The 21,372-nt window shown below is 42.2% G+C and overlaps 1 protein-coding gene and 1 non-coding gene across 2 annotated transcripts in view; both read left to right on the top strand.

Moving 5' to 3' along the window:
* LOC115132109 (forkhead box protein J3-like) overlaps window positions 1-21,372 on the top strand; it is a 101,832-nt gene that overhangs the window by 23,216 nt on the left and 57,244 nt on the right. The window contains exons 2-3 of the mRNA XM_029664364.2: window positions 20,331-20,440; window positions 20,809-21,252. Coding sequence (XP_029520224.1) covers window positions 20,902-21,252 — 351 coding nt within the window. The 5' untranslated portion in view covers window positions 20,331-20,440; window positions 20,809-20,901. The remainder of the gene's footprint in view (window positions 1-20,330; window positions 20,441-20,808; window positions 21,253-21,372) is intronic.
* On the top strand, window positions 5,561-5,631 carry trnaa-ugc (transfer RNA alanine (anticodon UGC)). Its single transcript has one exon. It is a non-coding gene; the product is annotated as a tRNA-Ala (tRNA).

The raw sequence follows: 21,372 nt of genomic DNA, 5'->3' as shown, positions 1-21,372 counted from the left end.
CACTTGTCTAATGTAGCAGGGCTTGAAAACTATTACGGATTACAAAGAGAAACCCAGATGCGAGCCAACCAGACGAGCTACACTGAAGCATGCATGAGAGCACCAGCTGTTCTGGACAACTGTGTGATAGCTCTCTCGGTAGCCTATGTGAGCAAGACCTTTTAAGCAGGTCAACATTCACAAAGCCGCGGGCCAGATGGATAATCAGGACGTGTACTCAAAGCATACGCGGACCAAGTGACTTCACTGACATTTTCAACCTCTCCCTGACCGAGTCTGTAATACCTACATGTTTCAAGCAGACCACCATAGTCCCTGTGCCCAAGGAAGCGAAGGTAACCTGACAAAATGATTACCGCCCCGTAGCACTCACATCGGTAGCCATGAAGTGCTTTGAAAGGCTGGTCATGGCTTACATCAACAGCATCCTCCCGGATACCCTAGACTCACAGATCCACAGGTGACGCAATCTCAATCACACTCCATACTGCCCTTTCCCACCTGGACAAAAGGAACGCCTATGTGAGATTGCAGTTCATTGACAACAGCTCAGTGTTCAACACCATAGTGCCCACAAAGCTCATCACTAAGCTAAGGACCCTGGGTCTAAACACCTCCCGCTGCAACTGGATCCTGGACTTCTTGATGGGCTGCCCCCAGGTGGTAAGGGTAGGCAACAACACGTCTGCCACTGATCCACAACACTGGGGCCCCTCAGGGGTGTGTACTTAGTCCCCTCCTGTACTCCCTGTTCACCCACGACTGCGTGGCCAAACACAGCTACAACACCATCATTCAGTTTGCTGTTGACACAACAGTGGTAGGCCTGATCACCAACAACAATGAGACAGCCTATAGCAAGGAGGTCAGAGACCTGGCAGTGTGGTGCCAGGACAACAACCTCTCCCTCAATGTAAGCAAGACAAAGGAGCTGATCGTGGACTACAGGAAAAGGCGGGCTGAACAGGCCCCTCGTTGAACTATTAATTGTAGAAATTCATATACAAATATTGAAAGCATTTAATGAGAGAACTAAAAGATGTGCAACATGAAAATATTGTCATTAACACTAAGTTTTTGACACTTCTTAAATACTTGTGAGAAGATGGCCCTGCAGTGGATAGAAGCCGCTTTACTGTTTTTTTTGTTGGGTTTCTTACGCTGATCCTAACTTTTTTGGTACATAATGTCTCAGCCATAATTTCCAATTACCGAACAGTGATCACTAACCTCTATTTGGATGACAATTTCTACTTCAACGAGTCGGCAGTTCTGGACGTTCTGCTTACTCCGGACAAAGCCCTAATCCCCGGACTCGAAAGAGGAAGCAAGGGCACAAAAGTGGCAGATGAGCTGGCATCCTAACGAGACTACGTTGGCGGGACAAATAAACCACCTCTACACTCTGTTTGGTTAGCGAATGTACAGTCACTAGAGAACAAACTGGAGGAGCTCCGTTCAAGACTATTCCATCAACGGGACCTAAAGAAGTGTAACATTCTGTTTCACAGATTCGTGGCTGAACAAGGACATGGATAATATACAGTACCAGTCAAATGTTTGGACATAGCTACTCATTCAAGGGTTTTCGTAATTGTGACTATTTTCCACATTGTGGAATAATAGTGAAGACATCAACACTATGAAATACCACATATGGAACCATGTAGTAGCCAAAAAAACAAACAAATTCACCCTACCTCAACCCAATTGAGATGGTTTGGGATGAGTGAAAGAAAAGCAGTCAACAAGTGTTCAGCATATGTGGGAACTCCTTCAAGACTGGAGGAATAGTGTTCCAGGTGAAACTGGTTGAGAAAATACCAATAGTGTGCTAGTAGTCTTTCATAAAGGGTGGCTACTTTGAAGAATCTCAAATCTAATTTTGATTTGTTCAACACTTTTTTGGTGACTACATGATTCCATATGTATTATTTAACTTAAGGATCAGATTTTACTTTTCTTCCGGCTAAAATTACATACCCAAATCTATAGCTCAGGAACTGAAGCAAGGATATGCATATTCCTGATACCATTTGAAAGGAAACACTTTGAAGTTTGTGGAAATCTTAAATTAATGTAGTTGAATATAACATATTAGATCTGGTAAAAGATAATAGAATGAAAAAAACATGCGTTTTCTATTTTATTTTTTTCCATAATCTTTGAAATGCAAGTAATAGGCCATTATACCATTGAGTCTAGGCGCAATTTAGATTATGGCCACTAGATGGCAGCAGTGTATGTGCAAAGTTTTAGACTGATCCAATGAACCATGACTGATCCAATGAACCGTATTACTGTTCAAAATGTTGTATCAAGTCTGCCCAAATGTGACATTGGTCAATTGATACATTTTTCAAGTACATAACTAGCTACTGTAAATGCAGTTAGATTAACAAGAATTTAAGCTTTCTGCGCATATAAGACATGTCTATGTCCTGAGAAATGTTTTTGTTGTTTACAACGTCATGCTAATTACATTAGCGCACGTTAGCTCAACCGTCCTGGGGGGGACACCGATCCCATAGAAGTAATAGTTTTGATGTCTTCACTATTATTCTACAATGTAGAAAATAGTAAAAAAAGAATGGAAAAACCCTGGAATGAGTAGATGTGTCCAAACTTTTGACTGGTACTGTACATCTGGATGGCTTTTCCATGCATCGTCAAGACCGGTTGGCAGTCTCGAGTAAGATGAGGGGGGAGGGTGTGTCTCTTTGTTAACAACAGCTGGTGTGCGATCTCTAATATAAGAAAGTGTCGAGTTTTTGCTCGCCTGAGTTAGGAATACTTCCTGATAAGCTGCAGACCATACTATTTATCGAGAGAGTTTATATCAACACTGAACAAAAATATAAACACAACATGCAACTATTTCTACTATTTTACTGAGCACTCTCCTTAGTCAACTGAAATAAATAAATTAAGCCCTAATCTATGGATTTCACATGACTGGGAATACAGATATGCCTCTGTTGGTCACAGATACTTAAAAAAAGGTAAGAAAACCAGTCCGTATCTGGTGTGACCACCATTTACCTCATGCAGTGCGACCACATCTCCTTCACAAAGAGTTGATCAGGCTGTTGATTGGCCTGTGGAATGTTGTCCCACTCCTCTTCAATGGCTGTTCGAAGTTGCTGGATATTGGCGGTACCTGGAACACACTGTCATACACGTCAATTCAGAGCATCCCAAACATGCTCAATGGGTGACATGTCTGGTAAGTATGCAGGTCATGGAAGAGCTGGGACATTTTCCAGGAATTGTGTACAGATCCTTGCGACATGGGGCCGTGCATTATCATGCTGAAACATGATGTGATTGTGGCGGATGAATGGGACGACAATGGGCCTCAGGATTTCGTCACGGTATCTCTGTGCATTCAATTGTCTTCGTTGTCCGTAGCTTATGCCTGCCCACACCATGACCCCACGGCCACCATGGGGCACTCTGTTCACGATATTGACATCAGCAAACCGCTCGCCAACATGATGCCATGTCTGCCGTCTGCCCAGTACAGTTGAAACCAGGATTCAACCATGAACTGCACATTTCTCCAGTGTGCCAGTGGCCATCGAAGATGAATTCGGTTACAACGCTGAACTGCAGTCAGGACAAGATCCTGATAAGGACAGCGAGCACATAGATGAACTTCCCTGAGATGGTTTCTGACAGTTTGTGCAGAAATCTTTTGGTCGTGCAAACCCACAATTTCATCTGCTGTCCAGGTGGCTGGTATCAAACAATCCTGCAGGTGAAGAAGCAGCATGTGGAGGTCCTGGGCTGGCATGGTTGCATGTGGTTGTGAGGTCAGTTGGATGCACTGCAAAATTCTCTTATGGTAGAGAAATGAACATTAAATGATCTGGCAACAGCTCCGATGTCAATTGTATGCTCCCTCAAAATATAATACATCTGTGCATTGACTTGTGTGAAAAAACTGCACATTATAGAGTGGCCTTTTGTTGTCCCCGGCACAAGTTGCACCTGTGTAATGATAATTCTGTTTAATCAGCTTCTTTATATGCTACACCTGCCAGGTGGATGAATTATCTTGGCAAAGGAGAAATGCTCACTAACAGGGATGTAAACAAATTTGTGCTCAACATTTTAGAGAAATACGTTTTTTGTGCTTATAGAATATTTATGGAATCTTTCATTTCAGCTCATGAAACCAACACTTTACATGTTGCGTTTACATTTTTGTCAGAATTTATTTTTTTGGAGCTGTCTATTTACCACCAAAGACAGATGCTTGCGCTAAGACTGCACTCAACGAGCTGTATAGGGCCATAAGTAAACAAGAAAATTCACACCCAGATGTGGCACTTCTCGTGGCCGGTGATTTTAATGTGGTGAAGTTTGTTTTACCGCATTTTTACTACCACGTCACCTGTGCCACTAGAGGCAACAAAATTCTAGATCACCTTTAGTCCACACACAGAAACGCATACAAAGCTCTCCCTCAACCTGCATTTGGAAAATCTGACAATAGCTCTATGCTCCCGAATCCTGCTTACAAGCAAAAACTCAAACAGGAAGTACCAGTGATGCGCACAATACGGAAGTAGTCCGATGAAGCGAATGCTAAGCTACAGGACTGTTTCGCTAACACAGACTGGAATATGTTCCGGGATTCATCCGATAACATTGAGGAATTCAACAAATCAGTCATTGGCTTCATTAATAAGTGCATCAACAAAGCCACCTTACGTACATATCCCAACCAGAAGCCATGGATTACAGGCAACATCTACATAGGGTTGTACTGATACCAGAATTTTGACATCGATACCAGGTTTGCTGGATACCATTACAATACTCAATACCAAAATGATACCACGGCAAAAAAAGAAAGCCTATTAGCCAAAGTCATAGAATGGCACATGATCCAAACAGAAACTCAGCTATTGCTCTGTTCAATATGTGCATGTTTTGAGTTCAATATCATTACATTAGAAGTTTTTACATCGACATTTTTCCAAAGACCTTAATTCGCATACCACCTGAATAGATCAGGGTTTCCGATAGCCGGTATATGACGACTTTTGGCCGATTTTTTTTTTTTTTTTTTTAAACACAAAAAAAAACACAAAAAAAACCTAATAAATATAATTGTTGCCAGCCAAATTGTCTGGGAGAAAAATAAAACCATTGCAAAATAATCATTTTTATTAATTGATGAAAATACCAGTTGATGTGCTCCAACTTCAAAGGCAAATATACTTAATACGCTTAAATCCTCACGCTGCTTGGAAATTAGTTTTGGGTGTGTGTGTTTCCATTTTTACTCACGCAAAGGACTTGAGGTCATCATAAGGGACTTCAGCTAAGTGTGCCCCTACTGGGCAAAATTGGTGAGGATTGTGTTGATTATCCCCGTTTACAGTGTGCCCGCTGAGAGAGGATTCTTTCTCCAAAACAGCATAAAGACTGCCTCAAGATTGCTCTTTCCTGAGGACAATGTAATGAGACTGATGACCATTGCAAGCTGCTCCAAGAAGTTGGACAGTTTTGACTTCCCAACAACAGCGGCTCACTTTGGTCATCGTAGTCCTGTATGGCTCAGTTGGTAGAGCATGGTGCTTGCAACACCAGGGTTGTGGGTTCGATTCCCACAGGGAACCGGTATGAAAATGTATGCACTCACTACTCTAAGTTGCTCTGGATAAGAGAGAGTGCTAAATGACTCAAATGTAAATAGTTAGTCTGGGTAGCTACTCGGTTATCTACAATGACCCTTTTTGCACTAACTATTTTCAGTCCTCACATGCTGTCAATGATCTACACAAAATACTCTAATGTCAAAGTGGACGATTAATGAAATATAAAACCCTAAAAAACCTTGATTAGATAAGTATTCACCCCCTGAGTTAGTACCTATTAGAAACACCTGAAAAACTCCCAAGTCTTTGCTGATGTTATTTGTGTAGACAAACAGTGAAATGCTTACTTACGGGCCCTTCCCAACAATTTAGAGAGAAAAATGGTAACTTACCAGAATCGAGTAGTGTTGTCACGATACCAGATTTTTGACTTTGATACCGTTACCAGGTTTATTATCACAATACACAATACCGAAACAATACGCAATACCAAAAAAATGCTTGATACCGCGGCAAAAAAAACTAAATGGGTAAGTTGACTGATCACATTCTCATTTACAGCAACAGCCTGTATAATAATTGGGGTGGCAGGGTAGCCTAGTGGTTGGACTAGTAACCGGAAGGTTGCAAGTTCAAACCCCCGAGCTGACAAGGTACAAATCTATCGTTCTGCCCCTGAACAGGCAGTTAACCCACTGTTCCTAGGCCGTCATTGAAATTAAGAATTTGTTCTTAACTGACTTGCCTAGTTAAATAAAGGTTAAATAAATAAATAATAATAAATAAATAAAATTACAGGGGAGAGGAGGGGGATGAATAAGCCAATTTGAAGCATGGGATGATTAGGTGACCATGATGGTATGAGGGCCTGATTGGGAATTTAGCAAGTCACCAGGGTTAACACCCCTAACTCTTACAATAAGTGTTAAGGGATCTTTAGTGACCCGTTTTAACATCCCATCTGAAAGACGGCACCCTACACATGGCATTGTCCCCAATCACTGCCCTGCATATTGGGATACATATATTTTTTTACCAGAGGAAAGAGTGCATCCTAGTGCCTTCTGAAACCACTTCCAGCAGCATCTCGTCTCCCATCCAGGGACTGACCAGGACCAACGCTGCTTAGCTTCAGAGTTAAGCCAGCAGTGGGATACAGTGTGGTATGCTGGCAACAGCAAAAAAAAAAAATATTAGTTAAAGTCAAAGAATAAACACTGGCCATTTATTTATTTACATTGAACAATATGTTGATTACTGGTAGAACACATACAATAGAAAATAGAATATATTCTATTCTATATTCAATTTCTAGCAAAAATTAAACACCATATTAAATAATAGAAAAATACCTTCAATTTTCCTTATGCAAAACCATATCGAAGAAAATAATTGTACAATTACATGTAAAATGTTTTAAAATTTAATTTGATACATATCAGGGTTACTTTGCTCATCTATGGCCATAATATTGTGTCAATTGATATTCATTAGACCTATTATTCATTATAGCAAAATCATTTTATGTATTGAATGAATAGTTTAGTTCCAAAACGACAGGGACTCTACAAGGTGTCGAAAGTGCTCCACAGGGATGTTGACTCCAATGCTTCCCACAGTTGTCAAGTTGGCTGAATTTTTTGGGGTGTTGTACCATTCTTAATACACACAGGAAACTGTTGAATGTAAAAAACCCATCAAAAAACTCAAACTGGTGTGCCTGGCACCTACTATCATACCCCGTTCAAAGACACTGAAATCTTTTGTCTTGACCATTCTCCCTCTGAATGGCACACATACACAATCCATGTCTCAAGGCTTCAAAATTATTCTTTAACCTGTCTCCTCCCCTTCGTCTACACTGACTGAAGTGGATTTAACAAGTGACATCAATAAGGGGCTGACCAGGTGAATCCAGGTGAAAGCTGTCATTGAAAGAGCCTGTTCTTAATGTTGTGTACACTCAGTGTATCTGTGAACAGCACAACAGCAATCAGCCTGTAGAGCAGTGGCCGGCAGGGCACAACCATGAAAGACGTGCCGGTGTTATATGCCGTTCCATACATTCTACTAGAATTAGTAGAGAGGAGAGAGCGATAGCGAGTGGAGAAGAAACAGCACAACATGTTAAGGGGAAATAGTAGGCCTGTGGGTTACACACCTGAATCTAAACATAAAGCCTAGACTGCAAACATGCGCTAGAGCCGTGCTAGATCAACATAAAAATGTCATAGCCCCATGATGAGTGAATATGATTGCCTAACCTGTACAAATGACAATACAATTTGATACAACAAAGGCTATATTATAAAGACTATGCCTATGCATTGCATGCAGAACTTAAGAATGAAGTGGCAATGAGTAACCATGAATATCGTCAGATAAATATAGGTGGATCATGAATTATACTGTATGCACCCGTGTCCCTGCAGAAGATAGCTACTGTATATTTTGAAAGAACCGTTTGCTCCCTGCAAAATAAAGTTTGACACAAGACAAAATGATGTTTAGCAAAGAGCCATAGTGAAAATGTATGATACTGAATTTGAATCCCGGGATGTAAGGAAAAACCATAGCTTAAGTGTTCCCCATGAATAAGCCTTGAGACTGAGTCAAATGAGCGTTAACAATAAATCCAACCAGATCAGATAGCTGAAGTGAATGATATTATATATCAATGTGGAATGACAGCCAACCACGCCCACAGATCTTAGAGAAGTAATTATCAAGCTCTCTTCTCCAGGAGTTAAACATGGGGCTTAACTCAATTTTATTGAAAGATGAGCAAGAACCCGCAAAAAAAGGCATCGGCTTTGCCTCAGTATCTTATAATTGAACTTTTTTCAGATGCAATGTCGTCTGGCATCGAGGCGGAAAGTAATTATGAACATGGGTTTGCCTTTTTGGACCTTTTTTTTCTCCCTTTTTCCAATGCCCAGTACTCCCAGACGTGACAGTTCTTGGCGTGCCGACAGGCTCCTTTTGAAACATTAGCATAGCCACACAACACAGTCCTCCTCGGAAACCCCGTCAGCTCATCACACTCGGGGGTTGTCATTACTTTGCCTTCTTCCGATAGAAAATATTTGGATTCCTGCTTCTCTCTCACTCCATTCAGAATCCCTATTAAAATGCGTAAAGCCACTCTCGGTGTAAAGTGTAAAGCCACTCTCGGTCTAAAAGCCTGGCGAGCAACGGGGGGCTGTTAGCGATGCAATCATCTGAGTGAGTGCATCCCAGCCACAAAAGTCTAATGGGCGAATACAATAACAATAACACACAGGCCCAAACTCTTCTAAAAATGGACAATATGCCCAGTTGTGAGTCTCATAACCAGTTCACAGGGTTGTGCTAATTTCAGGGCTTTTTGAAATATGTTCAAATCATGTTTAAAGTCACTGAAAATTATTATGATTATTTTTTTCAACATTTTGTTAGTGCTCATGTTTTTTAGGAAGAGGCTAAAAGTTGCAAATAAAATTTAAAGGGCCCTATTGCTCACTATTCCCTCTTGAAGGCACCATACCTGTGTGGCAGACAGGCTTTTGTCACTTTATTTTGAACAGGGGAAGGAACATATTACGGGCCCTAATCTCGTTCACCAAAATATGCATATCTGTTTTAGTTTCAGGCAAATGATATAATATTGAAAGTCAGGATAATAAGGAATAATAGGAATCAATGCATTTACCAAAGTCCTGCTAATCTAATCCTCTTTGGGATCACCCCTCTTTCTCTCTGCCCAGAGTGTTTCAGTTTTGGTATTTTGGGGTATTTTATTAGGATCCCCATTAGCTGTTGCAAAAGCAGCAGCTACTCATCCTGGGGTTCACACAAAACATGAAACATAATACAGAATGACATAATACATCACATCAATTGACAAGAACAGCTCAAGGACAGAAATACATTAAAAAAAATAAAGGCACACGTATGGAACCCTGACCTGTTCACAGGACGTGCTACCTGTCCCAGGCCTGCTGTTTTCAAGTCTCTAGAGACAGCAGGAGCGGTAGAGATACAATGAATGATCAGCTATGAAAAGCCAACTGACATTTACTCCTGAGGTGCTGACCTGTTGCACCCTCGACAACCACTGTGATTATAAGTATTTGACCCTGCTGGTCATTAAGAACATTTGAACATCTTGGCCATATTCTGTTATAATCTCCACCCGGCACAGCCAGAAGAGGACTGGCCACCCCTCATAGCCTGGTTCCTCTCTAGGTTTCTTCCTAGTTTCTGGCCTTTCTAGGGAGTTTTTCCTAGCCACCATGCTTCTACACCTGCATTGCTTGCTGTTTGGGGTTTTAGGCTGGGTTACTTTACAGCACTTTGTGACATCAGCTGATGTAAGACGAGCTTTATAAATACATTTGATTTTGATTGACGTAGCCTACATATCAATTCGTACACACAAACTATCTCGGTCAAATAGGGGAGAGGCGTTGTGCCGCGAGGTGTTGCTTTAACTGTTTTTTTGAAACCAGGTTTTCTGTTTATTTGAGCAATATGAGATGGAAGGAGGTTCCATGCAATTGGGGCTCTATATAATACTGTGAAAAGACCCCTGGTGGCATGTCTGGTGGGATAAGTGTGTGTGTCAGAACTGTGTGTATGTTGACTATGCAAACAATTTGGGATTTTCAACACATTAATGTTTCTGATAAAAAGAAGAAGTGATGCAGTCAGTCTCCTCAACTCTTAGCCAAGAGAGACTGGCATGCATAGTATTTATATCAGCCCTCTGATTACAATTAAGAGCAAAACATGCCGCTCTGTCCTGGGCCAGCTGCAGCTTAACTAGGTATTTCCTTGCAGCACTGGCCCACATGACTGGACAATAATCAAGATTAGACAAAACTAGACTAACTTTCTTTTTTGGAGTGTGGTGTCAAAAAAGAACATCTCTTTATTATAGCCAGACCTCTCGCCATCTTTACATCCATTTAATCTATATGTTTTGACCGTGGAAATTTACAATCTAAAGTAATGCCAAGTAATTTAGTATCCTCAACTTGTTCAACAACCACACCATTCATTACCAGATTCAGCTGATGTCTAGAACTTTTAATTTTTAAATTTTACCTTTATTTTACTAGGCAAGTCAGTTAAGAACAAATTCTTATTTTCAATGACGGCCTAGGAACAGTGGGTTAACTGCCTGTTCAGGGGCAGGACGACAGATCTGTACCTTGTCAGCTCGGGGATTCGAACTTGCACCCTTTCGGTTACTAGTCCATGCTCTAACCACTAGGCTACCCTGCCGCCCCAACTTAAGGAATGATTTATACCAAATACAATCCTCTTAGGTTTAGAGATGTTCAGGACCAGTTTATTACTGGCCACCCATTCCAAAACAGACTGCAACTCTTTGTTAAAGGGTTTCAGTGACTTCATTAGCTGTGGTTGCTGATGCGTATCTGGTTGAATCATCAGCATACATGGACACACATGCTTTTTTTAATGCCAGTGGCAGGTCATTGGTAAAAAAATAGAAAAGAGTAGAGGGCATAGAGAGCTGCCATGCGGTACACCACACTTTACATGTTTGACATTAGAGAAGCTTCCATTAAAGAAACCCCTTTGAGTTCTATTAGATTGCCATATCGTGGATTCAGAGCTAAGGTTTTAAAAGCCATAACACAAGTTTTTTTCAACAACTGGTTATGGTCAATAATATCAAAGGCTGCACTGAAATATAACAGTACAGCTCCCACAATCTTCTTATTATACATTTATTTCAACCAATCATCAGTCATTTGTGTCAGTGCAGTACATGTTGAGTGCCCTTCTCTATAAGCATGCTTAAAGTTTGTTGTTAATTTGTTTACCCAGAAATATCATTGTATTTGGTCAAACACAATTTTTTCCAACAGTTTACTTAGAGCTGGCAGCAAGCTTATAGGTCTGCTGTTAGAATCAGTAAAGGCCGCTTTACCACTCTTGGGTCGCATAATTACTTTGGCTTCCCTCCAGTCCTGAGGACAAAGACTTCCCTCTAGGCTCAGATTAAAAATATGACAGATAGGAGTGGCTATAGAGTCCGCTACCATCCTCAGTAGTTTGTCATCTAAGTTGTCAATACCAGGAGGGTTGTCATTATTGATTGATATCAAAACATTTTCCACCTCTCCCACACTAACTTTACCAAATTCAAACTTACAATGCTTTTCTTTCATTATCTTTTTTAAATACATGAATACAATTGCTCACTGTTCATTGTTGGCATTTCCTGCCTAAGTTTGCCCACTTTACCAATGAAATAATCATTCAAATAATTGGCAACATCTGTCACGATCGTCAAAATAACATTCGGACCAAGGCGCAGCGTGATATGGGTTCCACATCTTTTTATTTGTGAAACTCACAAAGAATAAATGAAACGTGACGTTCTGGAGTGCTCACAGGCAACAACACAAAAACAAGATCCCACAAAAGTGGGGAAATGGCTGCCTAAATATGATCCCCAATCAGAGACAACGATAAACAGCTGCCTCTGATTGGGAACCATACCAGGCCAACATAGAAATAAAACAACCTAGATTACCCACCCTAGGCACACCCGACCTAACCAAAATAGAGAATAAAAAGGCTCTCAATGGTCAGGGTGTGACAACATCAAATAGTTTCGTAAGGAATATCTGATTCAATGAAATATGGAGTTGAATTTGTCTTTCTGCCCATAATTTCCTTTAAAGTACTCAAGTTTTTTCCCATCATTCTTTATATCATTGATCTTGGCTTCATAATACAGTTTCTTCTTCTTTTTGTTGAGTTTAGTCACAATTTCTCAATTTGCAATAAGTAAGCCAGTCAGATGTGCAGCCAGACTTATTAGCCACTCCTTCCATCTCTTTCAACCATAAAGTTTGTAAATTCCTCAACAATTCTTGGAGCCTAAACAGTTCTAACAGTCAGTTTCTTAACAGGTTTATCAAAGATTGGAAGAAGCAATTTCATAAATTCATCAAGTGCAGCGTCTGGATGCTCCTCATTAATCACATCAGAACAATAAATATGTTTTAAATCATCAACACAAGAGTCACAGCAAAATATTTTGTATGATTATACACTATTTTAGGCCCAGCTGTTGGAACTTTGGCTTTCCTGGATATAGCCACTATTGTGATCACTGCGTCCAATGGGTACGGATACAGCTTTAGAAGAAAGGTCTACAGTATTAGTAAAAATGTGATAGATACATGTGGATGATCTTATTCCTTTAGTGTTTGTAAACACCCTGGTAGGTTGATTAATAATCTAAACCAGATTACAGGTTATTACATCTCTTGCGCCTCCAGAGATGCAACATCTCTCATCATCACTCAATGCCTAGGTTTACCTCCACTGTACTCGCACCCTACCATACCCTTGTCTGTATATTATGCCCTGAATCTATCCTACCACTCCCAAAAATCTGCTCCTTTTATTCTCTGTTCACAACGCACTAGACGACCAGTTCTTATAGCCTTTAGCCGTACCCTCAGCCTACTCCTCCTCTGTTGCTCTGGTGATGTAGAGGTTAGCCCAGGCCCTGTGTGTCCCCAGGCACTCTCATTTGTTGACTTCTGTTGCCGCTTGTTATAGACCCCCCCCCTCAGCTCCCAGCTGTGCCTTGGACACCATATGTCAATTTATTGCCCCCCGTCTATCGTCAGAGTTCGTACTGTTAGGTGACCTAAACTGGGATATGCTTAACACCCCGGCCGTCCTACAATCTAAACTTGATGCCCTCAATCTCACACAAATTATCAAGGAACCTACCAGGAACAACCCCAAATCCGTAAACATGGCCACCCTCATAGATATCATCCTGACCAACTTGCCCTCTAAATACACCTCTGCTGTTTTCAACTAGGATCTCAGCGATCACTGCCTTATTGCCGGCGTCCGTTATGGGTCCGCGGTCAAACGACCACCCCTCATCACTGTCAAACGCTCCCTAAAACACTTCTGCGAGCAGGCCTTTCTAATCGGCCTGGCCTGGGTATCCTGGAAGGATATTGATGCCTGCTTGTTCTTTAAAAGTGCCTTCCTTAACATCTTAAATAAGCATGCCCCTTTCAAAAAATGTAGAACTAAGAACAGATATAGCCCATGGTTCACTCCAGACTTGACTGCCCTTGACCAGCACAAAAACATCCTGTGGCATACTGCACTAGCTTCAAATAGTCCCTGCGAAATGCAACTTTTCAGGGAAGTCAGGAACCAATATACTCAGTCATAGGAAAGCTAAGGCTAGCTTTTTTCAAACAGAAATTTGCATCCTGCAGCATTAATTCCAAGTTTTGGGACACTGTAAAGTCCATGGAGAACAAGAGCACCTCCTCCCAGCTGCCCACTGCGCTGAGGCTAGGAAACACTGTCACCACCGATAAATCCACGATAATCGAGAATTTCAATAAGCATTTCTCTACGGCTGGCCATGCTTTCCACCTGGCTACCCCAACCCTGGCCAACAGCTCTGCACCTCCCGCAGCAACTGGCCCAAGCCCCCCCTGCTTCTCCTTCACCCAAATCCAGACAACTGATGTTCTGATAGAGCTGCAAAATCTGGATCCCCACAAATCAGCTTGTCTAGACAATCTGGACCCTCTCTTCCTAAAATTATCCGCCGCCATTACTAGTCTGTTTAACCTCTCTTTCATATCGTCTGAGATTCCTAAATATTGGACAGCGGCCGCTGTCACCCCCCTCTTCAAAGGAGGAGACACTCTAGACCCAAACTGTTACAGACCTATATCCATCCTGCCCTGCCTTTCTAAAGTCTTCGAAAGCCAAGTTAACAAACAGATCACCGACCATTTCGAATCCCACCATACCTTCTACGCTATGCAATCCGGTGTCCGAGCTGGTCACTGGTGCACCTCAGTCACACTCAAGGTCCTAAACGATATCATAACCTCCATCAATAAAAGACCGTACTGTGCAGCCGTCTTCATCAACCTGGCCAAGGCTTTCGACTCTGTCAATCACCGTATTCTTATCAGCAGACTCAACAGCCTTGGTTTCTCCAATGACTGCCTCGCCTGGTTCACCAACTACTTCTCAGACAGAGTTCAGTGTGTCAAATCGGAGGGCCTGTTGTCCGGACCTCTGACAGTCTCTATGGGGCTGACACAGGGTTCAATTCTCAGGCCGACTCTTTTCTCTGTATATATCAATGACGTTGCTCTTGCTGCGGGTGATTCTTTGATCCACCTCTACGCAGACGACACCATTCTATGTACATCTTGCCCTTGCCCTTCTTTGGACACTGTTAACAAACCTTCAGACAAGCTTCAATGCCATACAACTCTCCAACTGCTCTTAAATGCAAGTAAAACTAAATGCATGCTCTTCAACCGATCGCTACCCGTCCGCCCGTCTAGCATCACTACTCTGGACGGTTCTGACTTAGAATATGTGGACAACTACAAATACCTAGGTGTCTGGTTAGATTGTAAACTCTCCTTCGAGACTCACATTAATCATCTCCAATCCAAAATGAAATCAAGAATCGGCTTCCTATTTCGCGACAAAGCCTCCTTCACTCATGCTGCCAAACATACCCTCGTAAAACTGACTATCCTACCGATCCTTGACTTCGGCGATGTCATTTACAAAATAGCCTCAGCAAATTGGAGGCAGTCTATCACAGTGCATCTGTTTTGTCACCAAAGCCCCATATACTACCCACCACTGCGACCTAAATACTCTCTTTTTGGCTGGTACTCGCTACATATTCATCGCCAAACCCACTGGCTCCAGTTCATCTATAAGTTTTTGCTAGGTAAAGCTCCCCCTTATCTCAGCTCACTGGTCACCATAGCAACACCCACGCGCTCCAGCAGGTATATTTCACTGGTCACCCCCAAAGCCAACACCTCCTTTGGCCACCTTTCCTTCCAGTTCTCTGCTACCAATGACTGGAACGAATTGCAAAAATCACTTAAGTTGGAGACTTATATCTCCCGCACATCTGTTATTAGCCCATCCAACCAACTACCTACCTCATCCCCATATTTGTTTTTGTTTTTCTGCTCTTTTGCACACCAGTATTTATACTTGCACATCCTCATCTGCACATCTATCACTCCAGTGTTAATTGCTAAATTGTAATTACTTTGCCACTATGGCGTATTTATTGCCTTACCTCCTTACTTCATTTGCACACTCTACACCGATTTTTCTATTGCGTTATTGACTGTGTTTGTTTATCCCATGTGTTACTCTGTGTTGTTTTTGTCGCATTGCATTGCATTATCTTGGACAGGTCGCATCTGTAAATGAGAACTTGTTCTCAACTCGCTTACCTGGTTAAATAAAGGTGAAATAAAACAACATAAAAAAACAGCCGCTGGTTACAGTAAGAAGCTTCCTCTTGAGGGGACTGCTTGATGAAAACCAGTCAATATTCCGTTCCCCATGAAAGTAGACCTCTCTATTTACATCACATACACTATCAAGCATTTCACACATATTAATTAGATACTGACTGTTAGCACTTGGTGGTCTATAGCAACACCCCCCAAAAGAAAAGGCTTTATATGTGCTAAGTGAACCTGCAACCACAACACTTCAATAACACTTGACATAAGATCTTCTCCAAGCATTACAGGGATATGGCTTTGAATACAGTTGAAGTCGGAAGATTACATACACTTATTACATACACTTCACAAATTTCTTGTGAACAATTTATAGTTTGGGCAAGTCCGTTAGGACATCTACTTTGTGCATGACACAAGGTGTTTTTCCAACAATTGTTTACAGAGAGATTATTTCACTTATAATTCACTGTATCATAATTCCAGTGGGTCAGAAGTTTACATACACTAAGTTGACTGGGCCTTTAAACAGCTTGGAAAATTCCAGAAAATTATTCATGGCTATAGAAGCGTCTGATAGGATAATTGACATCATTTGAGTCAATTGGAGGTGTACCTGTGTATGTATTTCAAGGCCTACCTTCAGACTCGGTGCCTCTTTGCTTGACATCATGGGAAAATCAAAAGAAATCAGCCAAGACCTCAGAAAAACAATTATAGACCTCCACAAGGCTGGTTCATCCTTGGGAGCAATTTCCAAATGCCTGAAGCTACCACGTTCATCTGTACAAACAATAGTACGCAAGTATAAACACCATGGGACCACGCAGCCGTCATACCGCTCAGGAAGGAGACACGTTCTGCCCCCTAGTGATGAATGTACTTTGGTGCAAAAAGTGCAAATCAATCCCAGAACAACAGCAAAGGACCTTGTGAAGATGCTGCAGGAAACCGGTACAAAAGTATCTATATCCCCAGTAAAACTAGTCCTATATCGACATAACCTGAAAGGCCGCTCGGCAATGAAGAATCCACTGCTCCAAAATCACCATAAAAAAGCCAGACTACGGTTTGCAACTGCACATGGGGACAAAGATCAGACTTTTTGGAGAAATGTCCTCTGGTCTGATGAAACAAAAAAGAATTGTTTGGCCATAATGGCCATCGTTATGTTTGGAGGAAAAAGGGGGAGGCTTGCAAGCTGAAGAACACCATCCCAACCGTGAAGCATGGGGGTGGCCGCATCATGTTGTGGGGGTGCTTCGCTGCAGGAGGAACTGGTGCACTTCACAAAATAGATGTCATCATGAGGGAGGAAAATGTTGTAGATATATTGAAGCAACATCTCAAGACATCAGTCAGGAAGTTAAAGCTTGGTCACAAATGGGTCTTCCAAATGGACAATGACCCTAAGCATACTTCCAATGTTGTGGCAGAATGGCTTAAGTACAACAAAGTCAAGGTATTGGAGAGGCCATCACAAAGCCCTGACCTCAATCCTATAGAAAATTTGTGGGCAGAACTGAAAAAGGGTGTGCGAGCAAGGAGGCCGACAAACCTGACTCAGTTACACCAGCTCTGTCAGGACGAATGAGCCAAAATTCACCCAACTTATTGTGGGAAGCTTGTGGAAGGCTACCTGAAACATTGACCCAAGTTAAACAATTTAAAGGCAATGCTACCAAATTCTAATTGAGTGTACGTAAACTTCTGACCCACTGGGATTTTGATGAAGGAAATAAAACCTAAAATAAATCATTCTCTCTACTATTATTCAGACATTTCACATTCTTAAAATAAAGTGGTGATCCTAACTGACCTAATACAGAAAATTATTACCAGGATTAAATGTCAGGAATTGTATTTACATGTATTTGGCTAAGGTGTATGTACACTTCCAACTTCAACTGTATAGGCTTCTAGACTGGCAATCATTTGTGTATCTTTTCAAAGGGGGTCTTTAGATGTAGAGTCCTGTGATCATAGCCGTGTGAATTTATTACATTTTTGCTGAGAATTTGTTGTCGAAGGCGGGCGGCAAAACTATTTTTTTGCCCGTGCTACAGTTGGCTGTAACAGTCAGCTAATACAAGGCTGGTAAATACCCAGGGCATTACTTTTGTGAGAACATGTTTCTTTCAAAAGCAATACAAATAATTTTTCAGATTTTGTTCAGATTTTTCAGGGGGTGTTTCAGCACCCTCAGCACCCCTACTTCCTGTGGCTGTGCTTGTGATTGTATTGGTGTCACCACACTATTATGCATTTGAAAGGTTCCTTACTTACCAGCTGCAAGGAGAACGAGAGAATCCCTCTGATGTGAAATTCATTGGAGGCTGTTATTCGATATTTGACATGAAATATTAATGTGTTTTATTAGATGTTTGTTTACATTTGAGTCATTTTAGCAGACGCTCATATCCAGAGCGACTTACAGGCGCAATTAGGGTGAAGTGCCTTGCTCATGGGGACATGGACAGATTTTTCATGTTGTCGGCTCAGGGATTCAAACCAGCGCCCTTTCGGTTACTGGCACAGTGCTCTTAACCGCTTGTCTACCCACCTGATTGCCCCTTTAATGAATCCATTTGCAGACTTGGCACAAGCACCTTCTATCCAAGGTATCAGGGTTCCCAAAAGTCTTCCTGTTTTTGCCTATAATTACTATGTGTCAAGTAACTCTCATGACAGGCAATTATTCTATGGATGGCTGTGGTACAAGTTGAGGTTACATTCAGATATTTGATTTAGGAGCTTGCTTCATCATGGCTGAGCCGTGGTTACAGAAGCTAAATACCTCAGTGATGGTATTAACACACAACCACAAATCAGAGACTAGCTCTGAACCCTGTGTACCAATTGAGCCTGTGCTACGGAACTCAATGCTTCAAAATAGCTAGCCTATTTAACTGTTTTACTCTGGAAAGCTCAGTAAGGCGTGCCTCTGCAGACTTGAAGGAAAACAAATGAACTGTAACGGCACACTTGCTTCAGATACAATAGGCAGAGCGCTTCCAGGTATATGGGTTAGGGCAGTCACTGTGGGACTCGTTGACTGGGTAATCACTGTCTTTGGGTGTTCGGTCCCCTTTTTCCCAGAAGCAGTGTCATGCCCCCTCTCTCTTCTAGCGTATTACTCATCCTAGCGCCTCGCTATGCTAACGCTATGCCATCACAACAGTCAAGCCCACGCTCTAAACTGCAACAACAACAGCAGCAGCAGCAACAGCAGCACAGCAGGTCGGGGCTTGTGGCAGCCTGATTTGCAGCTAAAGCCTATGCTTAATGAGGGAAAAATAATAACTTGTGTTGTTTTTTTCCCCTTCCCCTTCCCCCTGCAGCAGAAAGGTGGACTAATTAAGATGGCTTCCTGGGATTGGGGGTCTGGCTCTGCTTTCTCTCACAGTGCCACTGTCAAGGGCCTTCAGGAAGAGACGGGGGTGGCGGTACAAAAGCTCACCCAGCATTTTCTCAGCATGTTTGGCTAGATGAATATGCGTTAAACATTTTTTGTTTTTTCAACTTGTAATTAAACTGGTTTGCGGGCAGAGTATTGTCTTAGTTTTCCTCTCTTGTATGTTGCTCTCGAGGGGGATCTGCAGAAACCGAGAGTTTTGTATTCCTGGTAGACCGCCTTAGAAGTTTCAGGAGATGATACTGTGTGTGTGTGTGTGTGTGATTGCGTGGGCTGGTGTGTTTGTCTCTGTTTAAGGACACTTGAAGGTTGTATGGGCTCAGAGATGTACAGGTATCCTTTGGAGGCTACTACTGACCAGGTTTTAGCCTGGAAATTGTATTTTCAGGTTTTGAGCAGGTCCACACTGAAATGATCCTATACTCTGAAATATATATTTGAGATTTTATTAATATATGAAGTGTTATTTGTGTCCAGCAACATTTAGCCCTGTTTGTGTTCTTCTACATACCTTTGCGGATTATGGTACTGTGTGGATCTGAGTCTTATAGAAATAGCTGAAAACAAATTAAAAGTAGAGCTTTCTTTTCTGAAGCACTGTGGTTGTCTGTGGCAGAAGCTCTACTACCTTCAGGTCTGAAACTGAGAGGTGGGCCTGGACTTGACAGCAGAGTGGGGCACGTCGACAGAGAACAGTGGAGATTCTGGGTTTTCGGGTTCCTCTGGGGAGTTGGAATTCCTCCCGTGCTGTTCCCCCATTTGGCAGGCAGTTGTGAAAAAAATTCCCAAGCTTTTAGTCACTACGCAGATCGAGTTGCCGTTTCTACTTTGTTGGAGGGAGAATGACAGAAGCAAGCCAGATAGACAGAACTCTGACAGTGTTGCTGTTGTGGTGGGTGGCTTTGCGATAGTAATTTTTTTTGTCACTAATGAGTGTTGTCAGCCAGGACTTGACAAACTCCCCTTTTGTGTGTGCTCTCTGTGTTACAGCCTCAATGAGGAGCGTATGAACATGCACCATAGAAGGACTACTCTACCTTTCGGTTCAGTACATTCCACAGATGCTTGGGCCAGAGAAGAGATGTAAAGAAACTGAAACAGTAAGAATTTGGTCAAATTAACTCAAATGACTTTGTTTGCGGATGCCTTTGTTTCTTTATGGTTAAATGTACAGCTTTGAGTGAAGTTGAAACTTAGAGGAAACACTTTCTATGTCAAATATATGTTTGATATTGAGGGAGGCTATGACAGACACAGTATTTGCTGTGCTGAAATCTGGACCATTTCATGAAAAGAATCAAGAGCACCAAATCCCTCTCCTGACCATATCTGATCACACACCTACACTATCATCTCCTGACACTTCTATTCATCCGTAGTCCAGTCAGCTGCAGTGCATACCGTTTCATATCTGTTAATTTCTTCCTAGTTTTTCTGTTGTTGAGCAAACACGCTACTTTTCTTCTAGAATTCAGCCGGTGCCGCTGTGCAACAGCAATCCAGTGAGCGAAAGGAGAGCATCTCCCCACCCTGCCCCTGAGTCCCCCAACCCCTCACCATCATGACCTCTGAACTAGGGAGCAGCCTGACCTCCATGGACTGGCTTCCCCAGCTTACCATGCGGGCGGCCATCCAGAAGTCCAATGCCGGGCACCAACACCACACTCATGGGTACCCCCACGGACATCATGGCCACGGGCTGGGAAAGAAGAATGCCCCACTGGACCAGGGAAACATGCTGGACCAGGAGGAGGTGGCCCAGCATAGGGATGGCAAACCACCCTACAGCTACGCCAGCCTTATCACCTTCGCTATTAACGGCTCGCCGCACAAGAGGATGACCCTCAGCGAGATCTACCAGTGGATCTGTGACAACTTCCCCTACTACCGGGAGGCAGGCAGTGGCTGGAAGGTAGGAGGTGGATATGGAAGAATGGCATTTGGTGTGTATTAACGGGATGGTTCACTTCAGATTCAGTTTGTTATTCTAATGGAATTAGGTGGTGCTCATCTTTCCTATTAGTTTGGGATT

This window comes from Oncorhynchus nerka, linkage group LG7 (genome assembly GCF_034236695.1).
Source record: "Oncorhynchus nerka isolate Pitt River linkage group LG7, Oner_Uvic_2.0, whole genome shotgun sequence".
In the NCBI taxonomy this organism is placed as follows: Eukaryota; Metazoa; Chordata; class Actinopteri; order Salmoniformes; family Salmonidae; genus Oncorhynchus; species Oncorhynchus nerka.
This window is presented reverse-complemented; position numbering and strand designations above follow the sequence as displayed.